This window comes from Suillus paluster, assembly GCF_016628075.1.
Source record: "Suillus paluster strain FC165 chromosome Unknown EDB91scaffold_61, whole genome shotgun sequence".
NCBI lineage: Eukaryota > Fungi > Basidiomycota > Agaricomycetes > Boletales > Suillaceae > Suillus > Suillus paluster.
The window spans coordinates 184,322-212,317 of NW_024537621.1; the positions used below are offsets into that span (position 1 = coordinate 184,322).

Genomic DNA, 27,996 nt, shown 5'->3' on the forward strand with positions numbered 1-27,996 from the left:
AGTGTACAGAATTACTAGAAAGATGACTGGGACATATGAGAAAGAGGCTTGGAGAACAGTATGTATGTGATGGATTAATAATCACTCGGGTATAGGGATTACTGGTGATCCGAAAGGAGGAACTATGATACCAAAAGGAGATAGGACCAGTTGAGTGGTTCCTAGTCTAGGAGTGGACCGGTGAGGTGGTCAGGCGGACCAATGGTCGGGTGGAGCAACACAAGAGAAACTCAAGGAACCAAGTGGATTGGAAAAATGGAGATGGTGGGGGGAGTAGGAGTAGGAGTAGGATTGGGTGGACCGATAGGGTGGAGGAGTGGAGGAGCAGAGCTCCAGATAGGGTCGGATGGTAGGGATATAGTGTCGGAGGAAATAGGGGTAGTGTTGGAGGAGTGGAGCAGAGTCGGGTTGAGGTAGCAGGGCTAGTCCTGCTGAGGTGCACTTCGTGCATTTGTTTAAGAAGGAGGGATGGAGTGGCCAGGGAAACAGGGGGTTGGACCAGCAGTAGGGATGTCTATGAATGGTGTTGAGAGTGGTTGAATCTGGTATATGACAAAGACAGTGAGACTAGGTATAACTCACACTTTCCAATGTTTGATGGTCTCCTTGATCCAGCTCACACCAGTGCCATCATCATTGAACATGATAAGGATTCTGTCATAAGTTCAACAAGATCAAACTTGTCAATGATCTTGCACCACTGCATTGCTGAGCTGAGTTGGAAGTATGCCTGTAAATGGATTTTAGACTCAGATATGGTGACATGCACAATGAACGAGGTAATGATTCATCAGAGACTTACTTGCACTGCCACATATGCGATAGCATGTGGTGTAGGTGTTGTCATCCCATAGATCTGACCTTTTGGGGTCTTCGTCCCTTTGCATCCATTTGGTGAGAGGGCACTTGATGGTCCTGTAAATATATGGTGGAAAACCTATGCTGCTGTGTCATACTAGTAGCTACAAATTAGACAATAAAAATGTACCCACTTGAGATAGTAGCCTTGGAGGCACCCAATACTTTTTCTTGTTCCATTGTACATAGCCTCATTGTAAATGAAGCTGGGAAGCTTGCTGGTGGTGATGCATATGTGACCTTCTTTCACTCCATCCATAAACACCCTGACTGTTAAGGTCGTGCTCAAGGGGAAGATTACTCAAAGGGCTTCAGCTTCAGCTCGTGCGCTGTGCCCCTTACCCGAGTACGTGCCCTTAATTTCCAAGGGGAAGAGGGGAAGAGGGGAAGAGGGGAAGAGGGGAAGAGGGGAAGAGGGGAAGAGGGGAAGAGGGGAAGAGGGGAAGAGGGGAAGAGGGGAAGTCCAACGGAAGTCTGGGGAAGTCCAGAGGTCAGACATAGAAGACATAGGGGGAGTTCAACAGAACTCCGGAAGGCTAGGAACAAACAGATTAAGGCTACTGTGGACAAGTCCAGAGTAGAAGCAGAACAGAGTTTAGACTACCCTAAGGTTTAACCCTAAGACTCAGAGGTAGACAAGAGTTTAGACTCAAGAACATAACCAGTAGTTGGAGGTTAGTTATTCTAAAAGGAGATAATTGCGAGTATGGAGATGAAGGCAGAGTGCCAGGCGGAATAACAGGATGGAGAATTGGACTTTAGTGGGGGAGATCCAGAATTCCGGATCCAGAGGTACAAGATATGACACTGACACAAAGTCTACTAAGTAATGTATTAGAAGAGCTTTGTGACTTACTGTGGGTCTGCATCAAATTCCTCCAGGCGTCGCACAGGACACAGAAGTCTTGCAGTCTGAGGGTGGTTCCATCCATGGCAAGCCTTTCCATGCTTCTTGAGGAGGGGGGGATTGAAGCCCAATGATTCTGGATCCTGAAGCATATATTCAAGTCCCTCTCTCATGAGACTGCCAGTGTTGTCTGATCTAGCATCACTTGCAGCAGAAACCAACTGTGTAAGTATGTCAGACTCATGAAACACAAGATTGTGACACATATATGCTGTTACCACATGAATGAAATTATCCATCGCTGCTGGATCCTTTTCAAATCTAGAAATCATGTCTGTCATATACCTGATCTGATCACTCTGACAATATTGATATCCACTCCACTCGACCCTACACCCCTCCCGCTTTCCCATCACCTCCACTCCGTCCAACCTCTGCTTGATCCAGTCAGCCCTCACATCCACTCCTGTGCTCCTGTTAGGAACTGTGCTCAGACAGAGAAGTGGAGGGGTCAGGGCTTGGCTTCAGCTCTTGCACTGCACCCTTAGCCAAGTACATGCCCCAAATTTGGAGCAGGACCAACAATGTCTGATGATAGGACAGGTAGACCACTTTGGTCCGCTTTGCGGGTCAGGAGGTAAGAGCTACTAGCAGCAGTCCAACTAGAAGTGGAGTGGGTGAAGCGGGGAAAGTGCATTGGGGCGGAGGGGAGTAGGAGGATTGGTTGGTTAGGTCAGAGAAGTAAGAGTGAATACTTTAGAGCACTGCTCTAAGTCGGAGTGGAGGATCAGAGGTGACAACAAGGTAAACTTGTGTCCGGAGAGAGCAGAGTCCTACAGAGTATTCCCACTAGTAGAGACAGCGGGAAGACAAGTAATATTAAGACTGAGGAAAGTAGCTAAGTACATGGTATGTTTTATATACTTCTAAGTAGGAGGCAGTGACCAGTAGTCCATGGTATGAGGCTATGTACTGAGTATACAATTTGTAAGTGTTAACACAGGTGAAAACATAAGTTGGAGCAGATATCAAGCGGTTATAGAAGTACTGGTGATCCAGGAAGTAAGTTTTATGTGTCAAAGGAGAAAGTATATATGTTAAGGTCGTGCTCAAGGGAAAGGTTACTCAAAGGGCTTTGGCTTCAGCTCGTGCGCTGTGCCCCTTACCCGAGTATGTGCCCTTTAATTTCCAAGAGGCAGAGGGGAAGTTTGATAGAAGTCCGGGGAAGTCCGGAGGTCAGATGTTGGGGGAGTTTGGCGGAACTCCGGAAGACTAAGAACGAACAGAGTAAGGGCTACTGCGGACAAGTCTGGAGTAGAAGCAGAACAGAGTTAGACTACCCTAAGGTAGAGCTGGAGAGTTAGTCCTAAGGTTTAACCCTAAGACTCGGAGGTAGACAAGAGATCAGACTCAAGTCCAGAGAAGCGGGAATGAGCAGAACTAAGATGATATTTGAACTGAGGAGTTCCGGAGTTTTACAGGAGTTTATATACTGTAGGTATCATGTAAGTAATCAGTCAGCACAGTAAAAGCTATGTCCAAAGCATATGGAGGGTCTATTAGTAAGTGTACAATGGATCAAGGAAATGAGGTCAGAAATGAAGTGCAAACAGACAGATCAGTAAGCAAAGCGGAAAGGTGTACATCTGGTAGCCAGAGAGCAGTTATTCTAAAAGAAGATAGGTGTGAGTCCAGAGATGAAAGTGGAGCACCAGGTGGGAAACCGGACTTTCATAGGGGAGAATCCGGACTTCCAGATCTGGAGGTATGGGAAATAGTGTCGGAGAAATAGGGGTAGTGTCAGAGGAGTGGAATAGAGTTGGGTGGAGGTAGCAGGGCTAGTCCTGCTGAGATGCTGTCATATACCTGATCCAACAGCTCCGATATTGATATCTGCTCCACTTTCCGACCCCCTCCACTCCATCCATCCTCCGCTCCGTCCAACCACAAGTCCATACTCTGCCCCTATGCTTCCACTCAACCACTCAACTGGTCCCCTTCCATAAACCTCTCCATTCAACTGGATCTCTTTCCCCTTTTAGATATACACTTTCCCCTTTGGTACATAGACCCTTACTTCCGGATCACCGGTAATTCCTATTACCGCCTGATCGCTGACCTGATGCATACATATTGATATCCGCTCCGACTTATGTCTTTGCCTATGTAAAGTACTTACAAACTATATCCTTGGTACATAGCTTTACTACTTAGTTATCCTGATCACTGCCTCATACATAGAAGTATATAACATATCCTGTACTTAGATATTTTTTCTCAGTCTTAATATTACTTGTCTTCTCACAGTTACCTCTTGTGAGAATTCTCAGTAGGACCCTGCCTCCTCTGGACACAAGTATCAACTTGTTGTCACCTCCGACCCTCCGACCCTCCGCTCCGACTTAGAGCCGTGCTCTAAGTCCTCCCCTTATTACTCTGCCCCTATCAAACATCCTCCTTCGCCCCTCTGCATTATCCTCCACCTTCCCCGCCCCTACCAACATTCCCCTGCTCCTATCCACTCTCCGCATCACTCCCCACTGTGGGGAATTCCCCACTGTAGGTGTAAAACCCCGTCCTTTCCACATCATCTCACATCAGTTCCGCATATTCCGCATGTTCCGCATTTCCCACACATCGTCCAATGGGTTCCACATTCCCACGCATCCTTTGGAACCCGCCCGCACTATCCGATATTCCCGTGCATCATCAGACAACCTTCACATGTCCTGTCCCCATCCTTCCAGGTCCATTGGTATGCTGGATCTCTCTTCCCATTGTTCCTAATGTTATCCGGATCACATTGACACATGCCCTTATGGAACGGACCCCTATTCCGGAGTATTGCGCCCATGTGCACTGCCTGCCTTCACTTCTGCTTCCTGAGAACTTACTACCTGTACCTCAGTGTTCCTTGAAAATAATCTTCCCTTTAAGTAGTGGTACTCAGGGCTTGGGGTTTTTTTTATTGAATCCCATCTTTTACCTTCCCACTTTCCCTTCACCTTACTAGAGGACCGCTTTGACTTATGCCCACTATCAATCTAACCTTGTGATATACTTCCTTCGACTTCGCCTGCGAGTTCCGACGAATCAGTATGTTCCGCGCTTTATCTGTTTGAGTTCTGTTTGAGTTCTGTTTCATTCCTTTCCATTCCACTTGAGTTCCGCTCAGGTTCCGCTTGTTCCGTGTGAGTTCTGCTTGTTCCACTTGTTCCACATTTTTGCGGATCCTTATCCTACCTGTGGTAGGGTTGAATAGGGTCGCTTAGACAGAGATTAGCACTCCCCAGTAGCAATCCCCTTTAGGGTCGAATGCACTTGTTCCCAAGGGAGGCAGCAGGTAGCAAAGACCCAACTGTGTAGTAGTTAGAATTCTCGCTGCAGCACTTGTTGTACCCACACCACCTTCTCTGCCCCGCTCCTAGTCAGCCCACCACTAGGAGCTCTTACTTCCTGACCCTCAAAGCGGACCAAAGTGGTCCATTTGTCCTACCGTCGGACAATGTTGGACCCACTCCAAATTTGGGGCACGTACTCGGCTAAGGGCACAGTGCAAGAGCTGAAGCCAAGCCCCAACCCCTCTGCCTCCTGAGTCGGCACAGTACCTAACAGATGCACTTCATGCATTGTCAGAGAAGGAGGGATGGAGCGGACGGGGAAACAGGGGGTCGGACTAGTGGTAGGGATGTTCACAGGTGGTATTGGAGGTGCTTGGATCTGGTATATGACAATATACCTAAATGGGGAAAGAGGTTCCAGTGGAGTGGAGACAATATGGAAGGTAACCGATGAGGCGGTCAAGCAGGAGCACAGGAGCTGATGTGGGAGCCGACTGGATCAAGCGGGGGGCGGGTGGAGCAGAGGTGATGGGAAAGTGGGAGGGGTGTAGGATTGAGTGGAGCGGATATCAATATTAATGGAGCGGTTGCATCTGGTATATGACAGCTCCTGCTTGACCACCTCATCAGTTACCTTCTGTATTGTCTCCATTCAACTGGAACCTCTTCCCCCTTTTAGGTGTATACTTTCCCCTTTGACACATAAAACTTACTTCCTGGATCACCAGTACTTCCTATAACCGCTTGATTACTGATCTGACACATACATATTGATATCCGCTCCAACTTATGTTTTCACCTGTGTTAATACTTACAAATTGTATACTCAATACATAGCCTCATACCATGGACTACTGGTCACTGCCTCCTACTTAGAAGTATATAAAACATACCATATACTTAGCTACCTTCCTCAGTCTTAATATTACTTGTCTTCCTGCAGTCTCTACTAGTGGGAATTCTCCATAGGACTTTGCTCACCCACTCCGCTTCTAGTTGGACCACCACTAGTAGCATTTACCTCCCAACCCACAAAGCAGACCAAAGCAGTCTGCCCATCCTATTGTTGGACATCATTGGTCCCACTCCAAATTTGGGGCACGTACTTGGCTAAGGGTGCAGTGCAAGAGCTGAAGCCAAGCCCTGACCCCTCCGCTTCTCCATCCAAGCACAGTACCTAACAGCTACCTGGTGTGATGTTCATTTTTTTTGCTCTCTCTCATACTGGTCAATGGTCTGATAAGAGTTTAGCATAATTTTAGCATGATATTAACAGGATGGGCTATGTCAGACCATACCCAAGCTTTGATGCTGTCTATGAAGGTCAGAATCACAACTCGTTACATTCTACATTTCACTATTTGGCTGATGGTTGTTCATGTTTACAGGTTCTGTTAAGGTCGTGTTCAAGGGAGGTGTGACTCAAAGGGCTTGGCTTCAGCTTGTGCGCTGCGCCCCTTACATGAGTACATGCCCTTAATTTCCAAGAGGCAGAGGGGAAGAGGGGAAGTCCAGGTAAGTCCAGAGGTCAGACACAGGGGGAGTTTGGCAGAACTCCGGAAGGCTAGGAGCAAATAGAGTAAGACTACTTCGGACAAGTCCAGAGTAGAAACAGAACAGAGTTAGACTACCCTAAGGTAGAGCTGGAGATATAGTCTTAAGGATTAACCCTAAGACTCAGAGGTGGACAGGAGGTCAGACTCAAGTCCAGAGAAGTAGGAATGAGCAGAACTAAGATGATATTTGAACTAAGGAAGTACTGGAGTTTTTCAGGAGTTTATATACTGTAGATATCATGTAAGTAATCAGTCAGCAAAGTAAAAGCTATGCCTGAAGCATGTGGGAAGTCTATTAGTAAGTGTATAACAGATCAAAGAAATGAAGTCGGAAATGAAGTGCAGACAGACAGATAAGTAAGCAAAGTGGAAAGGTATACAACCAGTAGCCAGAGAGCAGTTATTCTAAAAGAAGATAGGAGTGAGTACAGAGATGAAGGCGGAGCACCAGGCAGACAACAGGACAGAGAAAAGGATGGAGACCTGGACTTTCATGGGGGAGAATCTGGAGTTCTGGGTCCAGAGGTATGGGATATGACAGGTTCACTCTGTGTTTGGATACTTGCTGATGCTCGCCAGTTTGGCACATATCATTGAGGTTTGTTACTGATGATATGAAGAAGTCCTTTGACTTTACTGGTGAGCTGCAGAAGCTGAATGAATCTGGTGGGTCTGACAGGCTTAGCTTTGTCAAACAGCTCGAGAACATGTTCTGCACGCCTGCCAAAATTGATCTGTGGTATGACTTTGACCTGCAACTTAGTGTCCTGCCTGTGCTTCCTGGAATGGATACCTTTGCCACAATGAATGATGGGGATGAAGACTTCTGGGGTTATCTACCTTAAGTCGGACAATTCTATCACTTCAGGAATGACACATGAGTAAGCCCCCCAGTTCATCATTTCATACATCTTTCTCATCTTGTTTCAGCCTGAGGGGGTCATGTTCAGACACCTGGGTGCACATGTTTGGGCTAGGAATGCTTACATGATCAATCTGCCACAGTTTGAAGAGATCTGCCAACTTTTGGCACCACCTCGGTCTGGTGCCGGCTGTATTTGCCTCCCTCTCCTTCTCCCTTTCCTCCTCCTTCACCCTCACCCTCACCCTCACCCTCTTCCTCGCCACAACTGTCTTTTGTGCATGATAAGTACACTGATCATGCACAAAGTCAGCATACATGCATGATCGGACACCAGAACGATTGATGTACAACTTGCTGTGGTGCCATCTTGTCAGGCAAGTACTTCAATTATCTTTCAATGTGTTTATCACAATGTCTAGGATGATGGATTGACAAGATCAATACTTAGTTTACATTTTTAGTGACATAGTAGTATTATTAGTATAACTATTATTAACTATGTAATTCTAAATTTACCAAGCTGGCTTGAACCAGCTTGAAGCCACTAACTGCGGTTATATTAATTAAACTAAACCTAAATTATGTAAGCTGTCAGTGTAGGTGGCTGCAGTCAAGCCACAGTACCAGGTCGGTTAAAGCCAGTGTTAAGCTGAAGCTGCAGCAACACTAGTGACAGCTCACTCAGCAAAGTCAAGTCTGCACCTGACAGCCCAGTTGTTCCAAAGCAAGGCAGGAAGAGCCAAAATAAGACTACTACTACTGCTACTAAGAAACACAAACATCAGTAAATTCACATATTTCTTGAACTTCCTTTTTGGTAACTTGCTGCCAGTTAACTTCCCAAAAAGGAGCAGACAAGTCATGTGCAAGAACGGTGACACCAACTTGCCACAAGCAATTTTAAGTTGAAAAAACAGATGCCTCCTCTTGACTGTGACTTATTCCACCCTTATTTTGGCCTTTTTTCGATGATTTTGCCTTTGTAAGTAGTGCAAGTGCTAGCAAAAGTAGCAGCAAGTAATAACACTTATTTCACTTATTTTCTACTTGTTTGTGACTTAATCACACTTTTTGAGAGAAACATGACCGCAAAACATTGCATTTTCAAGCAACAAGTAGATTAAGTATGGACTCGGAAAAAAAAGACATTAAAAAGGAGTTTCAGAAGCAATAGCAGCAGCAAATTAACAAAGCGGCAAAGAGTAGTAGCAGTATGAAGTGGCGGTGAAGAGTAGTAGCAGTCCATAGGCTAGTAGTACTTAGTAAACTTGAAGACACTAGTTAGTGAGATGCATGCGGGCAATGAGAAAGACAGTACCAACTAGTGCTACTACTAGAAGATGAGCATGTGCTCATCCTCAGAGTTTTCGTCTACAGCGGAGGGTGCACCATGCCTCTTCAAGGCGATCTCCTTCGCCTGTCCCCAGACATCCTGGAGGACCAATTCTTGCAGGCGGTTAATAGATGTCATGTAACACCTGGTCATTACACCAAAATTGGTGTCCAAGAAGGCCTTTTGAGAGCCGCTGATCTTGCCTGAGGACTTGTTAAGAGTGTGAGGGACCTTGACAGCCTTGCCTCTACTGTTCACCTCTAATTCACTGACAAGGGTCTCAGAAGCGATAAGGCAGATGGCACGTTCCACCTGAAACACAGGAAATAATTAGCTGTGCTGTGAAGAGAGGGGGGGAAAATACATGCCACTGCAGTGCAAAGACTGAGAGTGCCTTTTGCATGCGTTGTTGTGTGATGGCTGTCAATAGCGCCCCAAGTGGTGCTTGCGTGCTGTACAAGAACCTGAATGATGAGCTCAGACTGAAAGGTCTCTCATCAGGCTCAATTGGGTCGAGCTGCTTGGGTGCCAGATTGGCATTGCAATGGGCTAACTTCATTTGAAGTAGAGAATTCTCTGAGACCTTCCGAGAAATTTTGACACCCTGGAAATGCGGTTAGCACATGGAAATAAACTAGATGGTTGGACTCACCTGAGCAGCCTTTAATTTTGACATACAAGCGAGTACTTGAGAGTGCTCAACTGAATCGGTTAATTCGTCGTCTGCAAACAGGGTTGTAAAAAGATCCAACATGTCATTGGCCCCAGCATCGGGAGTATCGATAGGTGTGAGTAAGGCACCACGACTACTCATATGGCGGGCATGGTATCAATGGAGGGTTTGGGAGGCTAAAGAAATTTGAGGGTGATGGTAGCTCACAACAAGGTATGTTTTGTCACCATTCTTCAAAAATTGTAGTCTAAGCTGACTCTGAATAAATATCTACATTGACCCTCACCAAGCTGACATACTGTCATATACCTGATCCGACTGCTCTGATATTAATATCCGCTCTGCTTTCCAACCACCTCTGCTCCATCCATCCTCTGCTCCGTCCAATCATCATCCGCATCCGCCCCTATGCATCTGCTCAACCGCCCAACTGGTCCCCTTCCATAACATCTCCATTCAACTGGAACTGCTTTCCCCTTTTAGATATATACTTCCCCCTTCGGTACATAGACCCTTACTTCCGGATCACTGGTAATTCCTCTTACCGCTCTATCACTGATCCAACGTGTACATATTGATATCTGCTCCGACTTATGTCTTCGCCTGTGTAAGTACTTACAAATTATATCCTTGGTACATAGCTTTACAACATAGTTATCCTGACCACTGCCTCATACTTAGATATTTTCCTCAGTCTTAATATTACTTGTCTTCTCGCAGTTTCTACTTGTGAGGATTCTCAGTAGGACCCTGCCTCCTCTGGACACAAGTTTCACCTTGTTGTCACCTCTGACCCTCCGCTCCGACTTAGAGCCGTGCTCTAAGTCTTCTCCTTACTTCTCCACCCCTATCAAGTATTCCCCCTGCTCCTTTCCCCCTTCCGCATTATCCTCCGCCTTCTCCGCTCCACTCCTAGTTGGCCCACTGCTAGTAGCACTTACCTCCCGACCCTCAAAGCGGACCTAAGCGGTCCACTCATCCTATTGTCGGACAATGTTGGACCCGCTCCAAATTTGGGGCACGTACTCGGCTAAGGGCGCAGCGCAAGAGCTGAAGCCAAGCCCCAACCCCTCTGCTTCCTGAGCTGGCACAGTACCTAACATTTGGTCACATTGGTGCCAGTCCGAATTTGTTGTTTGCCTTCAGAAATCCTCTTCGACTGTCAACACCAACTTGGCTTATAGCACATATATACCTCCCTGCCGTGCTCACCACCTACTTCAGCTTCCATGCCCGGTGTAGGGAGTATCCCTACGCTAGGCTCGTATCCACCACTTTTCCGATGCATCAGGCATCCATCCGATGTCCATCCAACACCTATCCATTCCATCCAATACCCATCCGCTTTTCGGATGACATGCGGATACCTTCAGATCTCCCCCTATAGCTCGCGCATCCGCCGCATCCATCCTGTCCATGTCCATTCTACCTCATTGGTACGTACTCACACGCATTTTCTTGTTACTGACTGAACACAGACATATCCTCTCACACTCCAGTATTTTTCGGATAGCTTATGGCACGGTCTAGACTCGCTACCTATGTATCTATGTTCCTTGAAAATACTGTACCCTATAAGCATGGAGGGTTTCAAAAAATACTTACTGCATGTAACTTTCTCCCACTTTTCCTGCACCCTACCAGAAGATCGCTTTGACTTATACTCACTATCCATCTAACCTTTAATGAACTTCCTTCAACTTTGATTCGCATCCCGTCCGATCTGCAAGTGCCATCCGCTCCATCTGACGAATCTGTATGTTTCGCATCCTATCCGCTTCATCTGCTTTTGTGGATCTTTCATCCTGTAGGGTCGTTTTAGACAGAGACTAGTATTCCCCAGTAGCAATCCCCTTAAGGGTCGAACGCACTTGTTCCCAAGCGAGGCAGCAGGCAGCAAAGACCCAACTGTGTAGTAGATTGACTTCTCTCCGCTGCACTTGTTGTACCCACACCGGCTCCAGGCTGCGCGCACTGGTTTCAAAACCAATCAGGTCTCACCCAACACAGGCATTCACTCCACTCAAATATACCTGCTCCAGGACCTCCTCAGGATCTCCTACCACCATCCCAACTACCACTGCCCCCTCACCACCATCCTCAACCATCCCAGTCACCATTGCCAGTGCACGAGTCGCTGCCTCTGTCCACTAGCACTTTTGCCCCCGCCCGCAATGCACATTTGAGTCCATTGATCTTGGTTTGGAGGCCGCCATAGATTGTCTGTCGTTCCAGCATCTATCAACAAACAAACAACGAGCTGAAGGACATACCAGATTGCGTTCGAGATGTTGGTTTAGACAAGTTTAGAGTTTGAATTGTTAGTACTAGGGGTAGATCGGTAATGATATGTTGCTTGCAGCGCTTGTTTTGGCTTTGGTATCTGATCTTGCCTTGCACTGCTTTTCACCACTTGAATACCACGTGCTTCTTTATTTGACTTATCAAACTAAAAGCCAAGTGAATAAATATAGATAAGTCAAAAATAAGTTTTAATTTTCAAAATAAGCTGTGCTAAGGAATGTGTGAATTTACTGATGAAGGAAGAAAGTAATTTGTGTCCTCTGGTATGTACTCCCTCTTTTTCTGGATATTCATCTGATAGCACAATACAGTCCAGCTTGTCCGATGCATCATCCACTTACTCATGTCTCCCATCCCAAAATTCTGCTCACTGGTTGCTCTTGTATGATTTTCTGCAGTTTGCACATTCACTCTCACATTCAGATATTCACTCTCATTGCCATCTCCCCATTTGCAGTTCATTGCTGTCATGCTTGTACAATTCCCAATTTCATGCATTCACTCACATCATTGTCTCATTTGCAGTTCCTCGTCACAAATTTCCTATATCACTTTCACATTACCATAGATCAGTGTATAGAACATATGTCATGTACTACAAGAATGATACATGCTTATAATACCATACCACTGCAATAAGCTATTATAAGGTGCCAGAAATTGCTCAGGGCTGCTCAGTAGTTTTCATATGTCCATTATGACACATGATGCATCAGCTGATGGTCAAATGGGCAAAAAATCAGTTTCATGATCTGACCAAGACTCTAGGATGACCTGGGGCTGGTCTGGGCTGATGGGCCACGGTGGCTGTGGTGAGGCTGATACTGGATGATAAGACCTGAGCATACCTTATCTAGGTTTGGGACTTTTGGTGATGTGCTCAATGCGTTGCAGAACATGGTGGAGTTATATAGTAGGCGCCTGATGGATGTTTCAATAGAGATTGCAAATAGTGCTGATGGCAGAGGAGATCAACATGATGACGGAGAGTATTCTTGCTGCAGACTTAATGGAAGCAAACCCTTACAACCTGGGCGCCTATGGAAACACAAGGCAAGTTATAATAATGCAGAGAAACAGCACGAAACCCACAGTAAACGCACCTCTACAGTTTAGAGCAAGACACCCATAATCCCTCCACTCACGTTCACCTCAACCGTCTTCAATACCATCTGGCTCCAGAAAAATGTTGCAGCTTAGTCCAAACACTGCCCCCCTTTGAGTTTTTAAAGATCATATAGGCAGCATACTCACTGCAGCAGTTTTCCCCGATAGATGTCAGATGGTCATGGGCTTGTATGACAAGACACTTCATCTATGGGACTTGAAGACAGGTGCAGTGTTGAAGAAGATGGAAGGGTATCACAGTGAGTTGTGGGCATTAGTGGTATCAAGGGATGGGAAGGTGATAGCAAGCGGTGATGATGACAGAGAGATCATCGTCTGGCATGGAGAAACTGGGGAATCACTCACCCAACCTATCAATGCCCACTCCGAGCGGATCTAGGTGTTGGACTTTTCTCCCAATGGTACTGTGCTTGCCACTGGTTCAACAGTCTGGACAACCAAGCTATGGAGCACCAAAACATGGCAAATTCAAGGAAATCCAATCAAGTGCAGTGCCATGGTCTTGTGTGTTCGGTATTTGCCTTCTGGTGAACTTCTTGCCATCGCAACATCCAGCAATATCGAGATTTATAATTCACGCATGTGTCAACGCGTTTCAACATTCAAGGGTCACACAGGATAGAACTGGTTACTTGCGTGGACGCCTGATGGCACACATCTTCTCTCAGCAGGCGATGACGACGATCCCAGCATACAGGAGTGGGATGCTTCCACTTGGAAGCAGGTCGGTGATCCTTGGAAAGGACATACTAGCTATATCTGGGCCATTGACATTCATCCTGCGGGCACACTCATTGCTTTGGCATCTTCTGACAAGCAAGTCTGTCTCTGGCGACTCCCAGATGGACAAGCCATTGCCATCTACCAGCATTCAGCCCCGCTTATTTGCATCACTTTCTCTATCGACGGAAAGCACATCCTGAGCAGAGGCAAGGATATGATGATCTCAGAGTGGCAGGTACCCAAAGATGCTTTGCCAGAGGAAGCTCCTGAGATGATGATGCCAAAGGTACTTGCCTGTTGATTTCCCGTCACTTCACCATCTCATCTCACAGCTTTTTCATCCCAAGACCTGAGACTCTAATTCAAAGGCATGTTGTCACCCTTAACTCATATAATGTAATGTGAGCATTTATATGCAGATCCTCACTATCACCACAACCATCCGCAATGCATGCATCGCGGGGGACTTGTCTGCGGTGGAAGAGATACTCACACAAGAGATTGATGCTGATTGTCATATACTGGATCCGAGCACCTCCAATACCACCTGTAAACATCCCCACCCCTGGTCCGACCCCCTGTTTCCCCATCCACTCCATTCCTCCTTCCCCAACAATGCACAAAGTGCATCTCAGCAGGATTAGCCCTGCTACCTCCGCCCGACCCCGTTCCGCTTTTCCGACACTACCCCTATATCCTCCGACCCCATACCCCTTCCATCCGACCCTATCTGGGGTTCCACTCCTCCGCCCTATCGGTCCGCCCAATCCTATTCCTACTCCCTCCGCTTTTCCGACCCATGCAGATCCTTCAGTTCCGCTCGTATTCCCCCACCCGACTATTAGTCCATCTGACTGCCTCACTGGTCCACTCCTAGACTAGGAACCACTCAACTGGTCCTATCCCCATTTAGTATCATAGTTCCGCTTTTCGGATCACTGGTAATCCCTATACCCTAGCGATTCTGATCCGTCGCGTACAACCTGTTCCCCGAGCCTTATTATCATCTGTCTCAGTCATCCTATTGTAATCCTATACACTCAGCACATAGCCTTCTGCTATGCTATTCTCATCACTTAGAGTATATAAACATATGTACATTTGTCTGTAGATACACAGTCTGAATATTACCTTTTCTAAGCCCTGCTCTTCTGTTCTTTGACTTGGGCCTGATCCTAGTCAACTCCTGTTAAGCCGGCCTAGGGGATTGACTCCCTAGGTCAGCCACCCTCCAATCCTCCATTCCTCTATTCCTCCAATCCTCCGTTCCCCCGATCCTCCGTTCTGCCGTTCCCCCATTCCCCCATTCCCTCATTCCCCTGCTCCCCCGTCCCTCCACTCCTCTGACTTCCCGTGCGTCGGAACTAGACCCCACACTCTCACATCCATCCCCTCCATTCCGCTCTGCTTTGGACTTTGTCCAAAGCAGTTCCTTCCGCTCCGCTTCTACTGTTGGTCCCGACCACAGTAGTCTTCCGCTTCCCTCCTGTCGGGCAGAACAACCCCCGCCCGACTTTCCTGCGCTCACCTAGTAGTCCGTCGGTCCTCCTTCAGAGGACCTCCGCTCCGATGTCCTGTCGGAGCTCATAGAACTCATGTCAGACTACACTCTGAAATTAGGGGCACATACTCGGGTAAGGGGTGCAGCGTACGAGCTGAAGCCAAGCCCCTCAGACTCCGCTTTATCCCTGAGCACAGTCTTAACACTGATGCCAACAACCATAACTCTTATGCCAATCGCTCGCTCATGATGGCACGCAAACTCGACTGGGACTGTGCACTTCAGGATGCAACCAAGGTGACAATAACTCATCATGTCCCCTTGGAATGTGCTAACTTTGGATCGTGACATAGTCCCTCAGCATACATCACTCGTTGACAGGCTGTGTTGCCAAAGGTATCGCCCTCTGCGCGAACCAGCAGCTCTGGGACGCGATGAAAGCATTCGACCTCACGTTCACGTTCACGTTCGCAGATGGAGATTCGAAAACGACCCACCTCTTGTTCTTAATCAAGGTCTGTAAATTTTTCAATTCGTACACTATGTGTCCTTACGATTTTCAGGCCATCGCATTGTTCAATGCAAATCACCACAAAGAGGCAATGCTGCCTATCCAAGAGCTTACTACCCATCCCAATCCCAATCCACTTGTTTCTCATATCGTGGAAGTGAGTATTGTGCACTCATATGAGCACAGGTTCATGTCCTCACTGACTTTTCTTCACACATCAGGCATATTTACGAGTCCAGTTGGGAACTATCGCTATGGACGGTGCCCTTCACAAAGAAGCCGCTGACTACTTTACAGCAGCTGTCAACGCTGGCATTTTCTATTCCAAGTTTGATATTCATTCCATGTACGAGGACTTTGTCGTGGTAAGTTGATATGCCACAACCAAACATAATTTTTATGCTCAACTGCATGCTTGTGCAGCTTTTTGGCTGGGACCTCAAGCCATTATGGCAAATCGCAAACCAGCAACACTACCATGCACTCTTTCAGGCAGGTCAAATTGGTGAAGCCCTGGAAGCGTACCGGCTCATGATGGACATGAGTGATGAGACTATGAAGGCCATCTTCCTTGCTTGGGTCAAAAGTATGTCTTTAGTAATGTTACCCATGCTACGATACTCACCCTTTCCCTCAGCTCTCAATGGACAATGAAGTGCACTCTACGCCATACATGAAGCTTGATGCTGGGGTCCTTGAAACAGAGATCTTTCCGCTGTTCTGATGTGTACCTCAGCTCTATACAGAGATCCTTGTACTTGTATCATATGCTAGTTCATAATACAAAATAAGCAAGTCCCTCGAAACCTACTGCAGACGGGATGCATCTTTTATGTGAGTTTGTGGTTGTTTGGATTCAAGGCTTTTGCCAAACAACCTCGGGAAAAGGGTACTAAGTAGTAAGTACGTTCAACTTCCTTTGTTCAAGGTCTGACTACGAGACTAGTAAGTAATTCAAAACACACAATTCTGATATATCTCTACAAGGCCATTGCAAAACCATACATATCCCAGGCTCCGGGACACGCCACGAGCACACGAGACTCCAAATGGCGAAGCTCGCAATGCTTAGTGTGGATGACAGAACGAAGGGGTTGCCATCACAGAAGTACGAATCGCCACACAGCCAAAACAAGGAACGTCCAGGGTAATGGCGACTACTTGTCGAATTGAACCTCACAGAATTGCAGTTAACCAGAGTCAGTTTCTAAACGCTGACCACGACCAGTCCTACGAAAGGAACACAAATAGCAAGCCAGTCAGGGTGAATTTAAAAACTGGGCTGTAATAGGGATTTGAGGCAAAGGACAACCCTTTTTCAAATGTGTCATACCAACATTCTGAAGTGTCTACATTGACAAGTTCAGTCCGTGCTCTAGATGACGTGTGTGTTCAAGAAGGCGCCAATAACACTTTTGCTGCAACCCTTAATATCACAATGTAACAAAAATGTATATGTACGCTCGGAAGCGTGTTCGTTGCATCTGGTGAATATTCTCTTCTCCTGCTCTAACCACTTCCCCATTCCTGCTTTGATCCTTCCCCCAGTTCTTGTCATCTTCTTTATCAACAAGAAAACATGACAAGTGCACTAACATCCTTTGCCTCACAGGCCGTGTATTTTCTCTAACCCTCTTCACCTGATCGTCCACAACCTAACTCCAAGTTCAGTAACCATGACACATTTCACTTTCCCTTCTCGAGCACAGTATCCCAATCAACGTGCATGCGGCAGTTGTCACTGATTGACTTCTTCCCCTTCCTTCTCCTGGGCGCCCTCTCTATGTCCACGTTCATCAGGAAAGAAAGAGCTTGCCCCGCCAAAAGGGCACATACACAGGGCAAGTTTCATGGGAGGAGAGAGAGGCTACGGTTTTGAAAATGGAGTGTGCTGCACAAAGGACGAAACGGGGATGTGGTACTTCAACTATGATGGCCAAGCGCACGCGCACTTACCTTCTCCCTCCTCACGCCCTGCAATATCCTCCGGTGTGCATGCACATGCACAGAAATCTCCGCAAACAGCACCTCTGCCTCCTGTGTACCCCACTACGCTGGTCCAGATTTGTTTGTCCTTCACTCAATGTTGTCGTCCTCTTTGACATCGCATATGTTAACCCTTGCATTGGATAAGGTCACGCCTCAAACCCAAGAAGCATCTCACAATGTTGAAGCCTGCTTCTCTGGGAAAGGGTGGGCGTGTATCAGTGCTCCGTTTTTTGTGCGGGCAAGGCTATTGTTGCGATTGACAACGAAGGCGAGCTTTTTTCGATCAGCAGTATGTGTCGTATTTTATGTAGCTCGATAATCTTTTCCTCTATGGCTTTACATGCTATTGTATGCACTATCAGGAGAACCAATTCATTCCGGCTTGACTAAGTGTTTCGACTTGCCTTGCTCCACCTACTCTCTCAATATGCGATGGGAAGCTGAGGTAATAGATATCAACGTTAGTTCACAGCACATTCACGCACATCACGCCTGATGGCAGTTTACAAGCACAGCTAGAGGCGAGGCTTGTGTAAGTAGTTGATGCAGGGTTGAGGCTAAGTGTCGACTCCTTGCTGAGCACTGACTTCGAAGTGGTGGTCGTGTTTCAGGTAATTTGATGAGGCCGGTCTGACCTGACAGGACTGCAATTTAATAGCACCACGTCGCCTATGATGACCTGAATTTATCATATCTGTGTGGAACTTTTCCGACACTTGTCAACCTTATTCATTCAATCGAAATCTGCCTCAGAATAGCAGTTGAAGATGACATCACTTTCAGCGTCGTGATCAGCACCACAGTAACCCTTGTTGATTCATGTATCCTCTTGGTCAACGCTTTCTATCACTGATACTCCTTCGTGAAGCGAATTTCGGAGGTGATTGATTGGCAGATCAGCCGCACAATGTGTAACTTGTACAAGGTCTTGAATTCATTGATTGCCTCTTGAGTTATAGAAGGTTTGGTTCATAGGTGACAAGGTATAATACTCGATTTGTGCGGCGCTTGAGATGCTGACGGCTAAGGTTGAGAGTTATATCCTTAACAGAGCGTGGCCATCCGTATGAGTCACCCCATGTCCTTGAGGTTTCAGCCACCTGCTAATCAGGGTGCTACATGGAACCTCCTGTTCACGCTCACAAGCCTCCCCACCTGTGTCGGCACACTGTTTGAAGGAGATGCTGAACAGTTCACGGGGACTGTTTATCAGGTCATAGATGGGAGAAAAATATCACAGCGACCTGATGGGGTTGGATGCGATTGAGATGCTGACCGCTGAAATTGAGAGTTTGAAGGTCACTGTATGGCTGAGACAGCAGGGTGGCCGAAGGATCCAAAGAGAGATAGTCGGTGAATGGGGCTGATGATACAGTGAGCTTTGCAGTAGTGTTCGACCTATTAATGTTGTATTATGAGCTAGCATACGATATGATTACAAAGTGCAAGATCAGTATCAAGTCAAGGTAAAAATGAGAATGGCACCAAGACAAGGACCGCTCGCTACGATGGCGGTATCTTCGTGTGTGGAACAGGGTGCGCTTCATTGTTCATTGAGAGCTGAGTGAAAGTGTAAGCATTGTAGCACGGGTAACATTACTGGAGACATACTCTTGACCCAAGCAAGGAAGATGGCCTTCGTGGTCTCATTGCTCATGTCCATCATGTATCAGTATGCCTCGAGGGCTTCTCCAAATTGACCTGCCCGAAAGAGTGCATGGTAGCATTGCTGGTTTGCGATTTGCCACAATGACTTGAGGTTCCAGCCAAAAAGCTGCAGAAGCATATATGTGAGCATAAGAGAAAGAATGTCGCGGTAGGTAGATTAACGTACCATGACAAAGTCCTCATACATAGAATGAATGTCCAATGTAGCAAAGAAAGTGCCAGTATTCATGGCTGCTGTGAAATGATCAGCAGCTTCTTTGTGAAGGGCACCATCCGTAGCAATAATTCCCAGCTGGACTCACAAATAGGCCTGAGGTGAAGCAGAGAAAAATTAGTGATGACACGAACATGTGTGCATGATACTTACTTCCACGACACGAGAAGCGAGAGGATTGGGATTAGGACGGGTGACTGGCTCTTGGATGGGCTGCATTGCTTCTTTGTGGTGATTTTCATTGAACAATGCGATGGCCTGGAAATCGAAATGAAGAACGGCGTCTGAATCGAAAATTTACATACCTTGATTAAGAAAAGGAAATGAGTTTTCTTTGAATATCCGTCTGCTGTGAACATGAACGCGAATGCGAGGTTGAATGCGAGGTTGAATGCTGTCGTCGCATCCGAGACCTGCTGTTTCCTGCAAAGGGCGACACCTTTTGCAAGATAGCCTGTCAATGAGGGTCGAATGCTGAGAGACTGTCACGATCAATATTAATGTTAGTCCATGATCAGCGTGGGATGACGGGTCGTTGCCACCTTGATTGCATCTTGAAGCGCGCGGTCCCAGTCGAGTTTGCGTGCCATAATGAGCGAGCGGTTGGCGTAGGAAGTGTTGTTGTTGGCATCGGTGTTGATCTCTTGCATAAGTATCTTTTCAGCCACAGCCAAGTCCCCCGTGATGCAAGCTTTGTGGACAGTCATAGTGATGGCGAGGATCTGCACGAGAATGTTTGAATTACATCATGAGTTAAGGGTGTAAACGTGCCTGTGAGTCAGAGTCCCGAGTCTTGGAATGGAAAAAAAGCGAGATGAGATAGTGAATGTAGAGAGATCAACAGGAAAGTACCTTTAACGCCAGAGCTTCCTCTGACCAAGTGTCCTTGGGTGCTTCCCACTCTGAAATTACTTTATCTTGACCTCCACTGAGGATATGTTTTCCATCCATGGAGAAAGTGACACATGACGGTCCATTTGAGTGCTTGAAGATGGCGATGGTTTGTCGATCTGAGAGCCGCCAGAGACGGACGTGCTTGTCTGTAGATGCAGAAGTGAGATGGGTGCCCGCAGGATGAATGGCAATAGCCAAGATACAATCAGTGTGACCAGTCCAGGGATCACCGACCTGCTTCCAGGTGGATGTATTCCACTCGCGGATGTTGGGATCGTTGTCATCGCCTGCTGAGAGAAGACGTGTGCCATCAGGCGTCCACACAAGTGACAAGTTGTCTCCTGTGTGACCCTTGACTGTCGAGATGCGTTGAGACGTGCCTGGATTATAAATTTCGATATTGCTGGATGTTGCGACGGCAAGAAGTTCACCAGAAGGCAAATACCAAACACACAAGACCATGGCACTGCACTTGATTGGATTTCCTTGAATTTGCCATGTTTTGGTGCTCCATAGCTTGGTTGTTTCGTCATCTGAACCAGTGGCAAGCACAGTACCATCGGGAGAAAAGTCCAACGCCCAGATTATATTGGAGTGAGCTTTGATGGCCTGGGTGAGAGATTCCCCAGTTTCCCTGTGCCAGGCGATGAGCATCCCGTCATCATCACCACTTGCTATCATCTGCCCATCTCGTGACACCACCAATCCGTCTACGCCGACGCGATGTCCCTCCATTTTCTTCAACACTATACCTGTCTTCAAATCCCAAAGAAGAAGTGTCTTGTCGTGGGAGGCTGTGACCATTCGTTGTCTATTGGGAAAAACTGCTACAGCCCATATGTTGGCTGTATGATTTTGAAAAACTCGAAGGGGTGTAGTGCTTGGAATGAGCTGGGACATTTTACCGGAGCTTTGTGGTGTGGAATGTGGTCAAGGTGAATTTGGGCAAAGGGATTATGGACGTCTTGCTCTGAGACCTATAGAGCCTCGCGCATGTACAGTTTTTTTTCTTCTTTCAACTATTTTACTGCATTTATGTACTTACATTCTGGATTTACATGTTTGCTCAAAACGTATGAAAGGACCCACATACACTTGGCCAGCATCTACATGGCTCAGCTTCCTTGTCGTCATCAATGACAAGTTCATGGTTATCCTTACTTCCTAATGCTTGCACCCACCAAACCCGCCAAAGTGTCCTCTCTCCTCCACAATCTCGTTTCTTCCCCATCCATCACCACATCTGACTGCTTTGCTGCTGCGCACACCATTGCCTCAGGTGTATATGCCCTATCTCCCTCATCTTTCTTGGCCCTCCTCCAACACCCTACCTTTGACGGACAGACGCTCACCACACCAACATCCTCCCTGGCATGCTCCGCTACGCAGGTTCACTCAACTATGTGTTCATTGCAGACATCCGCCTTGCTTGTCTTGCGAGTGGTGATTAGGTCTTGTTTGGGAAACTACGCAGGGGAGAGCTCCCGTTTCTAACTCAGACTCTCAGACCAAGTGAGTGCACCGTTTTTGCTTTGTATTCTACTGATGCAAAGGGTCTAGACCCCCTCGTTCTAGGCTTGACATCTACAGATAACATTGAAGTTCATGGCGAAGCAGCCTTCAGCGTGTCTATTACAATTCATCTCTGGCAAAAATGAATACGCATGGCTGGGGTGGTCGGCATGACATTTATTGCCCGGGTGAGCCTCATTTTCATTCTTCTTCATCACTCACCACTTCCGATAGGACACATATATTCTTCACCTCACTCTCACTCTCATCCAGTTCTTTCTCCGCTCGTATTGCAGGAAGCGGAGCCTGGCAAGTCGCACTCAGCCTCATGGAGCACTGCCCGCCCACCTTTGTAGATGAAAGACTTGTCCATGATGTGTTCTGTCCTTCCTCACGTGCCTCTGCATTGTCCTTAATACTGGATTTGCTTTCCTTATCTTCCCCAGCCCCAACCTCCCACTGAAGGCGCCCGTCCCTCATTTTCATCCTCACATCAGGCCCTTGCCTCGACTCCTACCACTCCTACATGCCCTATAAAACCTCCTCTCACGATCCTGCACATCTGATGGATCTGTATTCAGTGTGCTGAACCTTGGGCGGGTTACTACTACTAGGTGAGTTTTGTTTTTGTTATGTTATGCAGTCTGACAATATGTTTTTGATATTTCTCTCTCCTCCCATCAATCACCTACAACATCATACTCCAGCTCATCCAAATCTAGCCAACTTCCCCATCCCGCCATGTGATCTGAGGAAGGCACACACTACATGAATGTGCTGATTGGGGTGCTGATTGATGGTCTGAGGTGGGAGTGAGTATTTCATTTGGTGTTCTATGTTCTTTTGGTTCTGTCCCGTTCGCTACTCTGCTTTGTTCCTCCCATTTCATTCTCTGCTTTGTCCTTCCCTCCTTCTCTGTTGCGTTTCTCCCATCTCGCCATTTAACCCCTCTTTCACATGTCCCCTCGATGCAGAGACTGATGCTAACACTCAGAACTACACAGTAACACTTCCTATCTCGCAGCCGATGGCACCCTCCACGCCCAACTGAATGCGAGATTGGAGAAGGCAGAGGGTGTGAGCTGTGTCAATTGTTAGTGAGGTCTTTGTCCGTGGAGGTCTAACAATGTACTACTACAGTAGTATCTACGAGGATCTGCAACCTCGGAGGCAGACGATGCCCTTGTGGATGCCGATTGTCATTCAGATTGGATGATTGTCGCACAAGTATCTGGCGGAGGCATCGTCATGATGCGTCATTTTTGCTGCGCTATTCTGCAATGCATAGATTCCCTTAGGCTGCCGTCTGAGTGTGTTTCCGATGTCGGCAATATACAGATATCCTGCAATGCACTCGGGAGAAAGCTAGCGAGAATTTGTATTTGTATACTTACTATGTAGGTACAGCGCTAGTGATCTATGTACATACAAGTAGGTAATGCAATGCGGGTACGAATTCCACCAGAGGAACCCCAGGTGGGGGTAGAACTGACCGCCTCCTTCACTTGAGTGGAATTCCAACTATCATCAATGCCCCAACCACCATCACCAGTGTCATCAGCTGATTCAGCTGGTGCTCCCGATGTGAAATTGAGCTCGAGTGCGGGCACAGAAATGTCAATACCCAGATCATTGGATTGCGTCTCTGTGACGGTAAGAGTTATCTCCGTGGACTGCTCAGCAGACACCTCAGAAACCTCTGCAATCATGACAAGGTCCCTGAGAGCTTCTGTAGAGATGAACTCGAGAGGAACAGTGTCTGCCGGCATGGTAGACGATGGAGGGCCCTCCACACTTGTCTCTTGTGCAATCTCAACTGAGAGCTCTCTCGTTATCTCGTGAAATATTTCAGGGGCGATATTGAGAAGCAACGAGTACTGGGCTTCCCGAAGTGCAGGCATGGGTGACTCTGAAAACTTAACGTCCAGTCTTTGGCATGGCTTTGCGAGACAGCGGAGGGGAGCTTCATTCTTGGGTGTCGTTGCCTTGAGAGATCTAGATGGTTGAACGAGTAGTGAGACTCCAGACGTATTCACCTTGGAGGCAGAGCCCCAGACAGATGTAAGGGTTTTTGCTAGCTGGCATGGACTCTTGCACACGGTAGTGTCAGTCGGGTCAATCAGGAAGGAGGTACGGTGGCCTTAGGGGTCTTTTCCCCCCCTTCCCATTGTCTTTAACAGGTTCAGCCTTCCGTCTGTGGGTTTCGACAGTAACTGGAGGTGTAGGTTGGGAGGCAGCTGCAGGGGGAGGCTGGGAAGTGACTGCATGGGTAAATTTGAAATGGTGGAGGTTGCAGATTGGGAAACAACAGAGGTCGTAGATTTGGGAGCAGCTAGATGGAGATGCTGGGAGACAGTTGAAGCAGAGACTCTAGAAGCAGTTGAAATCTTCCGGTCTTGCTCAACAGTGCTCACAACAAATGTGGAGACCTTAGATGCGGTAGACACAGCACGTTCTCGCTCAGTCTCCTAGATGCTTCCACACACGAGGCTCCATGAGGAGTCCTGGTACCTGATATCAGCAACTCGCGAGAATCAGCATGAGAGGCAGCGATGGACTGAGAGCGAGACTGTGCAACAGATGGAGAATGCGACGGGGCATAGTCATCCTCAGGGATGTCTGGTTCATCTTCGTCCGCATGATGACTGCTCTCACTGTACACGATAGACATAGGTCCACTACAGACAAAGCTAGAGATGTTTTCATATCGGGAAGAGTCCCACGTCTGACTGTCCACACTGCGAAGGTATAGAGGAATCTGTGATCCACTACCTGCTCTCTTGTCCCCACTATGCTTGAGCTCGACACATCCTCATGACAACTCTCGGCCGCCGTGCCTTCTCGCTACCCTACCTGCTGTCGAACCCAAAAGCAAGCGCCCCACTTATCCGCTATATCAACAGCACGGGCAGACTACGTGCCACTTTCGGTGATGTTTCTCCTCCTTCTCAAAAAGATAAACGATGACCAGTCTACACCCAGATAGATAAAGCAAGACAAGCTACCATATTGGACAGCGCGGGCCACTGTCCCATCACTTCATTCTCGACGACGATGGGAACTGAACCCAAGTGGAGGTTTGAATGGTCGACCAGATTGGTGTTGAATCAGAAGCCGAGGGAAGAGTTTTCAATCTCGATGAAAGACGAGGATCTCAGAGGCACTCCTCCCGCCCTCTCTCTATTTCTTTTTCCAGCACCGCACTCCATCATTCCTATCGTACCCAGTCGCACAGCAACTCGAGGACTTGTATCACCAATAACACACGCCCAGGACCACCTCAACATGAACTGTACAACAACAGTCCCGCGAATTGGAAGACCTGCACATCCAAAACAGCCGGCGGGAATGGCGGACTGGTGGAGGTCACCCCTCCACCAGGGCATTTGCGAAGTCAGAGACGCAGTGGGGGATACAGGTGTCCCCCGTTCCTAGTTAGTAATGTCTTACATCGGGTATTTCACCCCAAATAGACAGAAATTGGATTTTTAAAAAAAAGCTAGAGATGTCACTGGTCGGATCCTAGCAAATTTTCACATATCACTTGGTCGTTCCCTAATCACATTCAACTCAGCACATGTAATAAAATACATAGAAATGACACACATTGTCATTTCACTTTCTCTACAATTTGAACTCGGTGAGACCAAAATGAATCTCGACGCTGAACATGATCGTCCGGTATGTCTTTCCATTATTATTTTGTTTAAGCTCTGCACTTCACTGAGGAGCAGCAGGTCAGCCCGGACTACAGGCTATACTGTCATTATTATAGATAACCGAATCTAATTAGAGACAACTCGTTATACTTCCTTGTCATGGACTACTGATGCTTTGATAGATTATCCATTACAGCTCCCACAATGGATAATTTGCCAGACACTCAATTTGGCATGATTCTACTCATTCTGGGGGCTGTCCATGATGGATAATGGGACAGCCAATACTATTTAGTGTGTTCCTACCCTTTCTGGGCTGCATCACCCTCTTGTGTCTGCTTTGAATTTATCCTGCCCCTCTCCCTGCTTCTCTGCAATCTAGATCTGATCATTCCATCAAAAGAACCAACATGAGTCCTTATGTCAGGCTCCCCACATTATTCCCACACATCACATGTTCGCATTTTTCAGCCACACAGTGTGGGAATTACCCCACAACACCAAAAACATCGCCCATTTTGGGAATCTCCACAATATCAATTATTCCCACACCCTCCCCACCTCAGTGCAGCTTCACCACCACACCACAATAGGTCTCCCTTCATATATAAGTAGTAGTTTGGTATATATATGTATATTATAATATAATAGTCCGCTTTTTTTGTTTATTTCTGTGCCTGCTCCTCCTCCAGGGCCCTTTCAAAATAGCCTAGGGTACAGAACACTTACACACTTTTGCCCCTTTGATAGGGAAGTGTTCTATTGTATTCAGGACATATTTGGGAGTGTATATGAAGAGATTCCCCCACTTTTTTGACCCCCTGAAGCGCCCTACATCAATAGATATAGCTTATATACAGGAAAATACAAAATATGTTCCCATGTATGTATTTCTAGATAGATATACTTGGAAAAATTATCCCCAGCATCTATTAAACAGCAGGAACAATGTATAAGGAGCCCAGGACCATAGGATAATCCCCTGTTCCATAGTGCACCCTCCCTCTCCTGGTGGTTCACCCCCTGTGAAAATTTTTCCTGTAGGGTCGGACCTTCAGAGTGGTGGGGAGTCTATTCCTATGCATATTTAGAGTATATCTATCACCTAGCTACCATAGGAAACCTATAGGGTCGTTCAACAGGAACAAAATATGTAAAATCACATTTTCGACATTTTTGATGTTTTTCAATATCTCACCCTTGCACACATGGTCCAACCTGCTCATATATCATCAGTTGTATATATATATGTGCTTTGTATACCAAAGATCAGTTTAAAATGGGCCGGAGTTTTGAGCTAGTGTGTATACTTGCTATTTCTACTGATAAGGGGCCCATATCTTTGATTCATCGATGTTTATTAATCGGACACCTGGGATGCCTCTAATACATATCCCTGATTATAGCTTTAACACTTTAGAAAGATCCATCAAGGATTGAGTGAATTACAAGTAAAATAACATATATGTGAAAAATGACAATTGACATCTGTTCACACAAAGTCACATTTATATATGATACAGGTCGAAGATTTCATTAAAAATGTGTAGGATATATGATAGACTACCTAAGGAACCTATACTACATACTGCCCTGAGGGCAGAGTGTTGATGGGGGGGATGTGGTGTAGAAGTGTTTGAATTGGTGGCCCATAGCAAAGTATACACCAACTGATCATTTTCGATGTTTTGAACTTCGGGACATTTAAATTTTCCCACACTTGATTTCTTATCTATTTCACTTCCCCAGCTCTCTATTCTGGGTGGATCTTTCTGTATTTTTTGAGTCCATGATACAGAATATATGTGAAATGTACTCCAGGTGTCCGATTAATAAACATCGATGAATCAAAGATATGGGCCCCTTATCAGTAGAAATAGCAAGTATACACACTAGCTCAAAACTCCGGCCCATTTTAAACTGATCTTTGGTATACAAAGCACATATATATATACAACTGATGATATATGAGCAGGTTGGACCATGTGTGCAAGGGTGAGATATTGAAAAACATCAAAAATGTCGAAAATGTGATTTTACATATTTTGTTCCTGTTGAACGACCCTATAGGTTTCCTATGGTAGCTAGGTGATAGATATACTCTAAATATGCATAGGAATAGACTCCCCACCACCCTGAAGGTCCGACCCTACAGGAAAAATTTTCACAGGGGGTGAACCACCAGGAGAGGGAGGGTGCACTATGGAACAGGGGATTATCCTATGGTCCTGGGCTCCTTATACATTGTTCCTGCTGTTTAATAGATGCTGGGGATAATTTTTCCAAGTATATCTATCTAGAAATACATACATGGGAACATATTTTGTATTTTCCTGTATATAAGCTATATCTATTGATGTAGGGCGCTTCAGGGGGTCAAAAAAGTGGGGGAATCTCTTCATATACACTCCCAAATATGT

At 46.6% G+C, this 27,996-nt stretch overlaps 6 protein-coding genes across 6 annotated transcripts; 2 read left to right on the forward strand and 4 right to left on the reverse strand.

The window, feature by feature from the left end:
• Nucleotides 1-7,035: 7,035 nt before the first annotated feature.
• Nucleotides 7,036-7,447, forward strand: EDB91DRAFT_1252010 (uncharacterized protein; the record flags this gene model as incomplete). The annotated part of the gene is made up of 3 exons (XM_041323447.1): nucleotides 7,036-7,127; nucleotides 7,182-7,200; nucleotides 7,253-7,447. 3 exons carry the CDS (start codon nucleotides 7,036-7,038, stop codon nucleotides 7,445-7,447), a joined length of 306 nt encoding a protein of 101 aa, XP_041173691.1.
• Nucleotides 7,448-8,800: 1,353 nt separating this feature from the next.
• EDB91DRAFT_1058431 (uncharacterized protein) lies at nucleotides 8,801-9,112 on the reverse strand (the record flags this gene model as incomplete). Its single annotated transcript, XM_041314162.1, has 1 exon — nucleotides 8,801-9,112. A coding segment is annotated over one exon (312 nt), but the record flags the coding sequence as incomplete, so codon positions are not given.
• Nucleotides 9,113-11,169: 2,057 nt separating this feature from the next.
• Nucleotides 11,170-12,248, reverse strand: EDB91DRAFT_1084944 (uncharacterized protein; the record flags this gene model as incomplete). The annotated part of the gene is made up of 6 exons (XM_041315830.1): nucleotides 11,170-11,278; nucleotides 11,345-11,447; nucleotides 11,591-11,711; nucleotides 11,776-11,922; nucleotides 12,049-12,071; nucleotides 12,119-12,248. 6 exons carry the CDS (start codon nucleotides 12,246-12,248, stop codon nucleotides 11,170-11,172), a joined length of 633 nt encoding a protein of 210 aa, XP_041173693.1.
• A 3,194-nt stretch (nucleotides 12,249-15,442) lies between these two features.
• On the forward strand, nucleotides 15,443-16,791 carry EDB91DRAFT_1084945 (uncharacterized protein; the record flags this gene model as incomplete). The annotated part of the gene is made up of 7 exons (XM_041315831.1): nucleotides 15,443-15,473; nucleotides 15,511-15,644; nucleotides 15,693-15,797; nucleotides 15,862-16,005; nucleotides 16,064-16,226; nucleotides 16,457-16,474; nucleotides 16,655-16,791. The coding sequence occupies 7 exons, from the start codon at nucleotides 15,443-15,445 to the stop codon at nucleotides 16,789-16,791; spliced, it is 732 nt and encodes a 243-aa protein (XP_041173694.1).
• A 2,507-nt stretch (nucleotides 16,792-19,298) lies between these two features.
• Nucleotides 19,299-21,305, reverse strand: EDB91DRAFT_1305076 (WD40-repeat-containing domain protein; the record flags this gene model as incomplete). Its single annotated transcript, XM_041325026.1, has 6 exons — nucleotides 19,299-19,403; nucleotides 19,464-19,589; nucleotides 19,665-19,769; nucleotides 19,817-19,993; nucleotides 20,054-20,233; nucleotides 20,364-21,305. 6 exons carry the CDS (start codon nucleotides 21,303-21,305, stop codon nucleotides 19,299-19,301), a joined length of 1,635 nt encoding a protein of 544 aa, XP_041173695.1.
• A 1,815-nt stretch (nucleotides 21,306-23,120) lies between these two features.
• Nucleotides 23,121-24,588, reverse strand: EDB91DRAFT_1305077 (uncharacterized protein; the record flags this gene model as incomplete). Its single annotated transcript, XM_041325027.1, has 5 exons — nucleotides 23,121-23,260; nucleotides 23,312-23,326; nucleotides 23,347-23,912; nucleotides 24,052-24,249; nucleotides 24,404-24,588. 5 exons carry the CDS (start codon nucleotides 24,586-24,588, stop codon nucleotides 23,121-23,123), a joined length of 1,104 nt encoding a protein of 367 aa, XP_041173696.1.
• Between the last annotated feature and the right edge of the window lie 3,408 nt (nucleotides 24,589-27,996).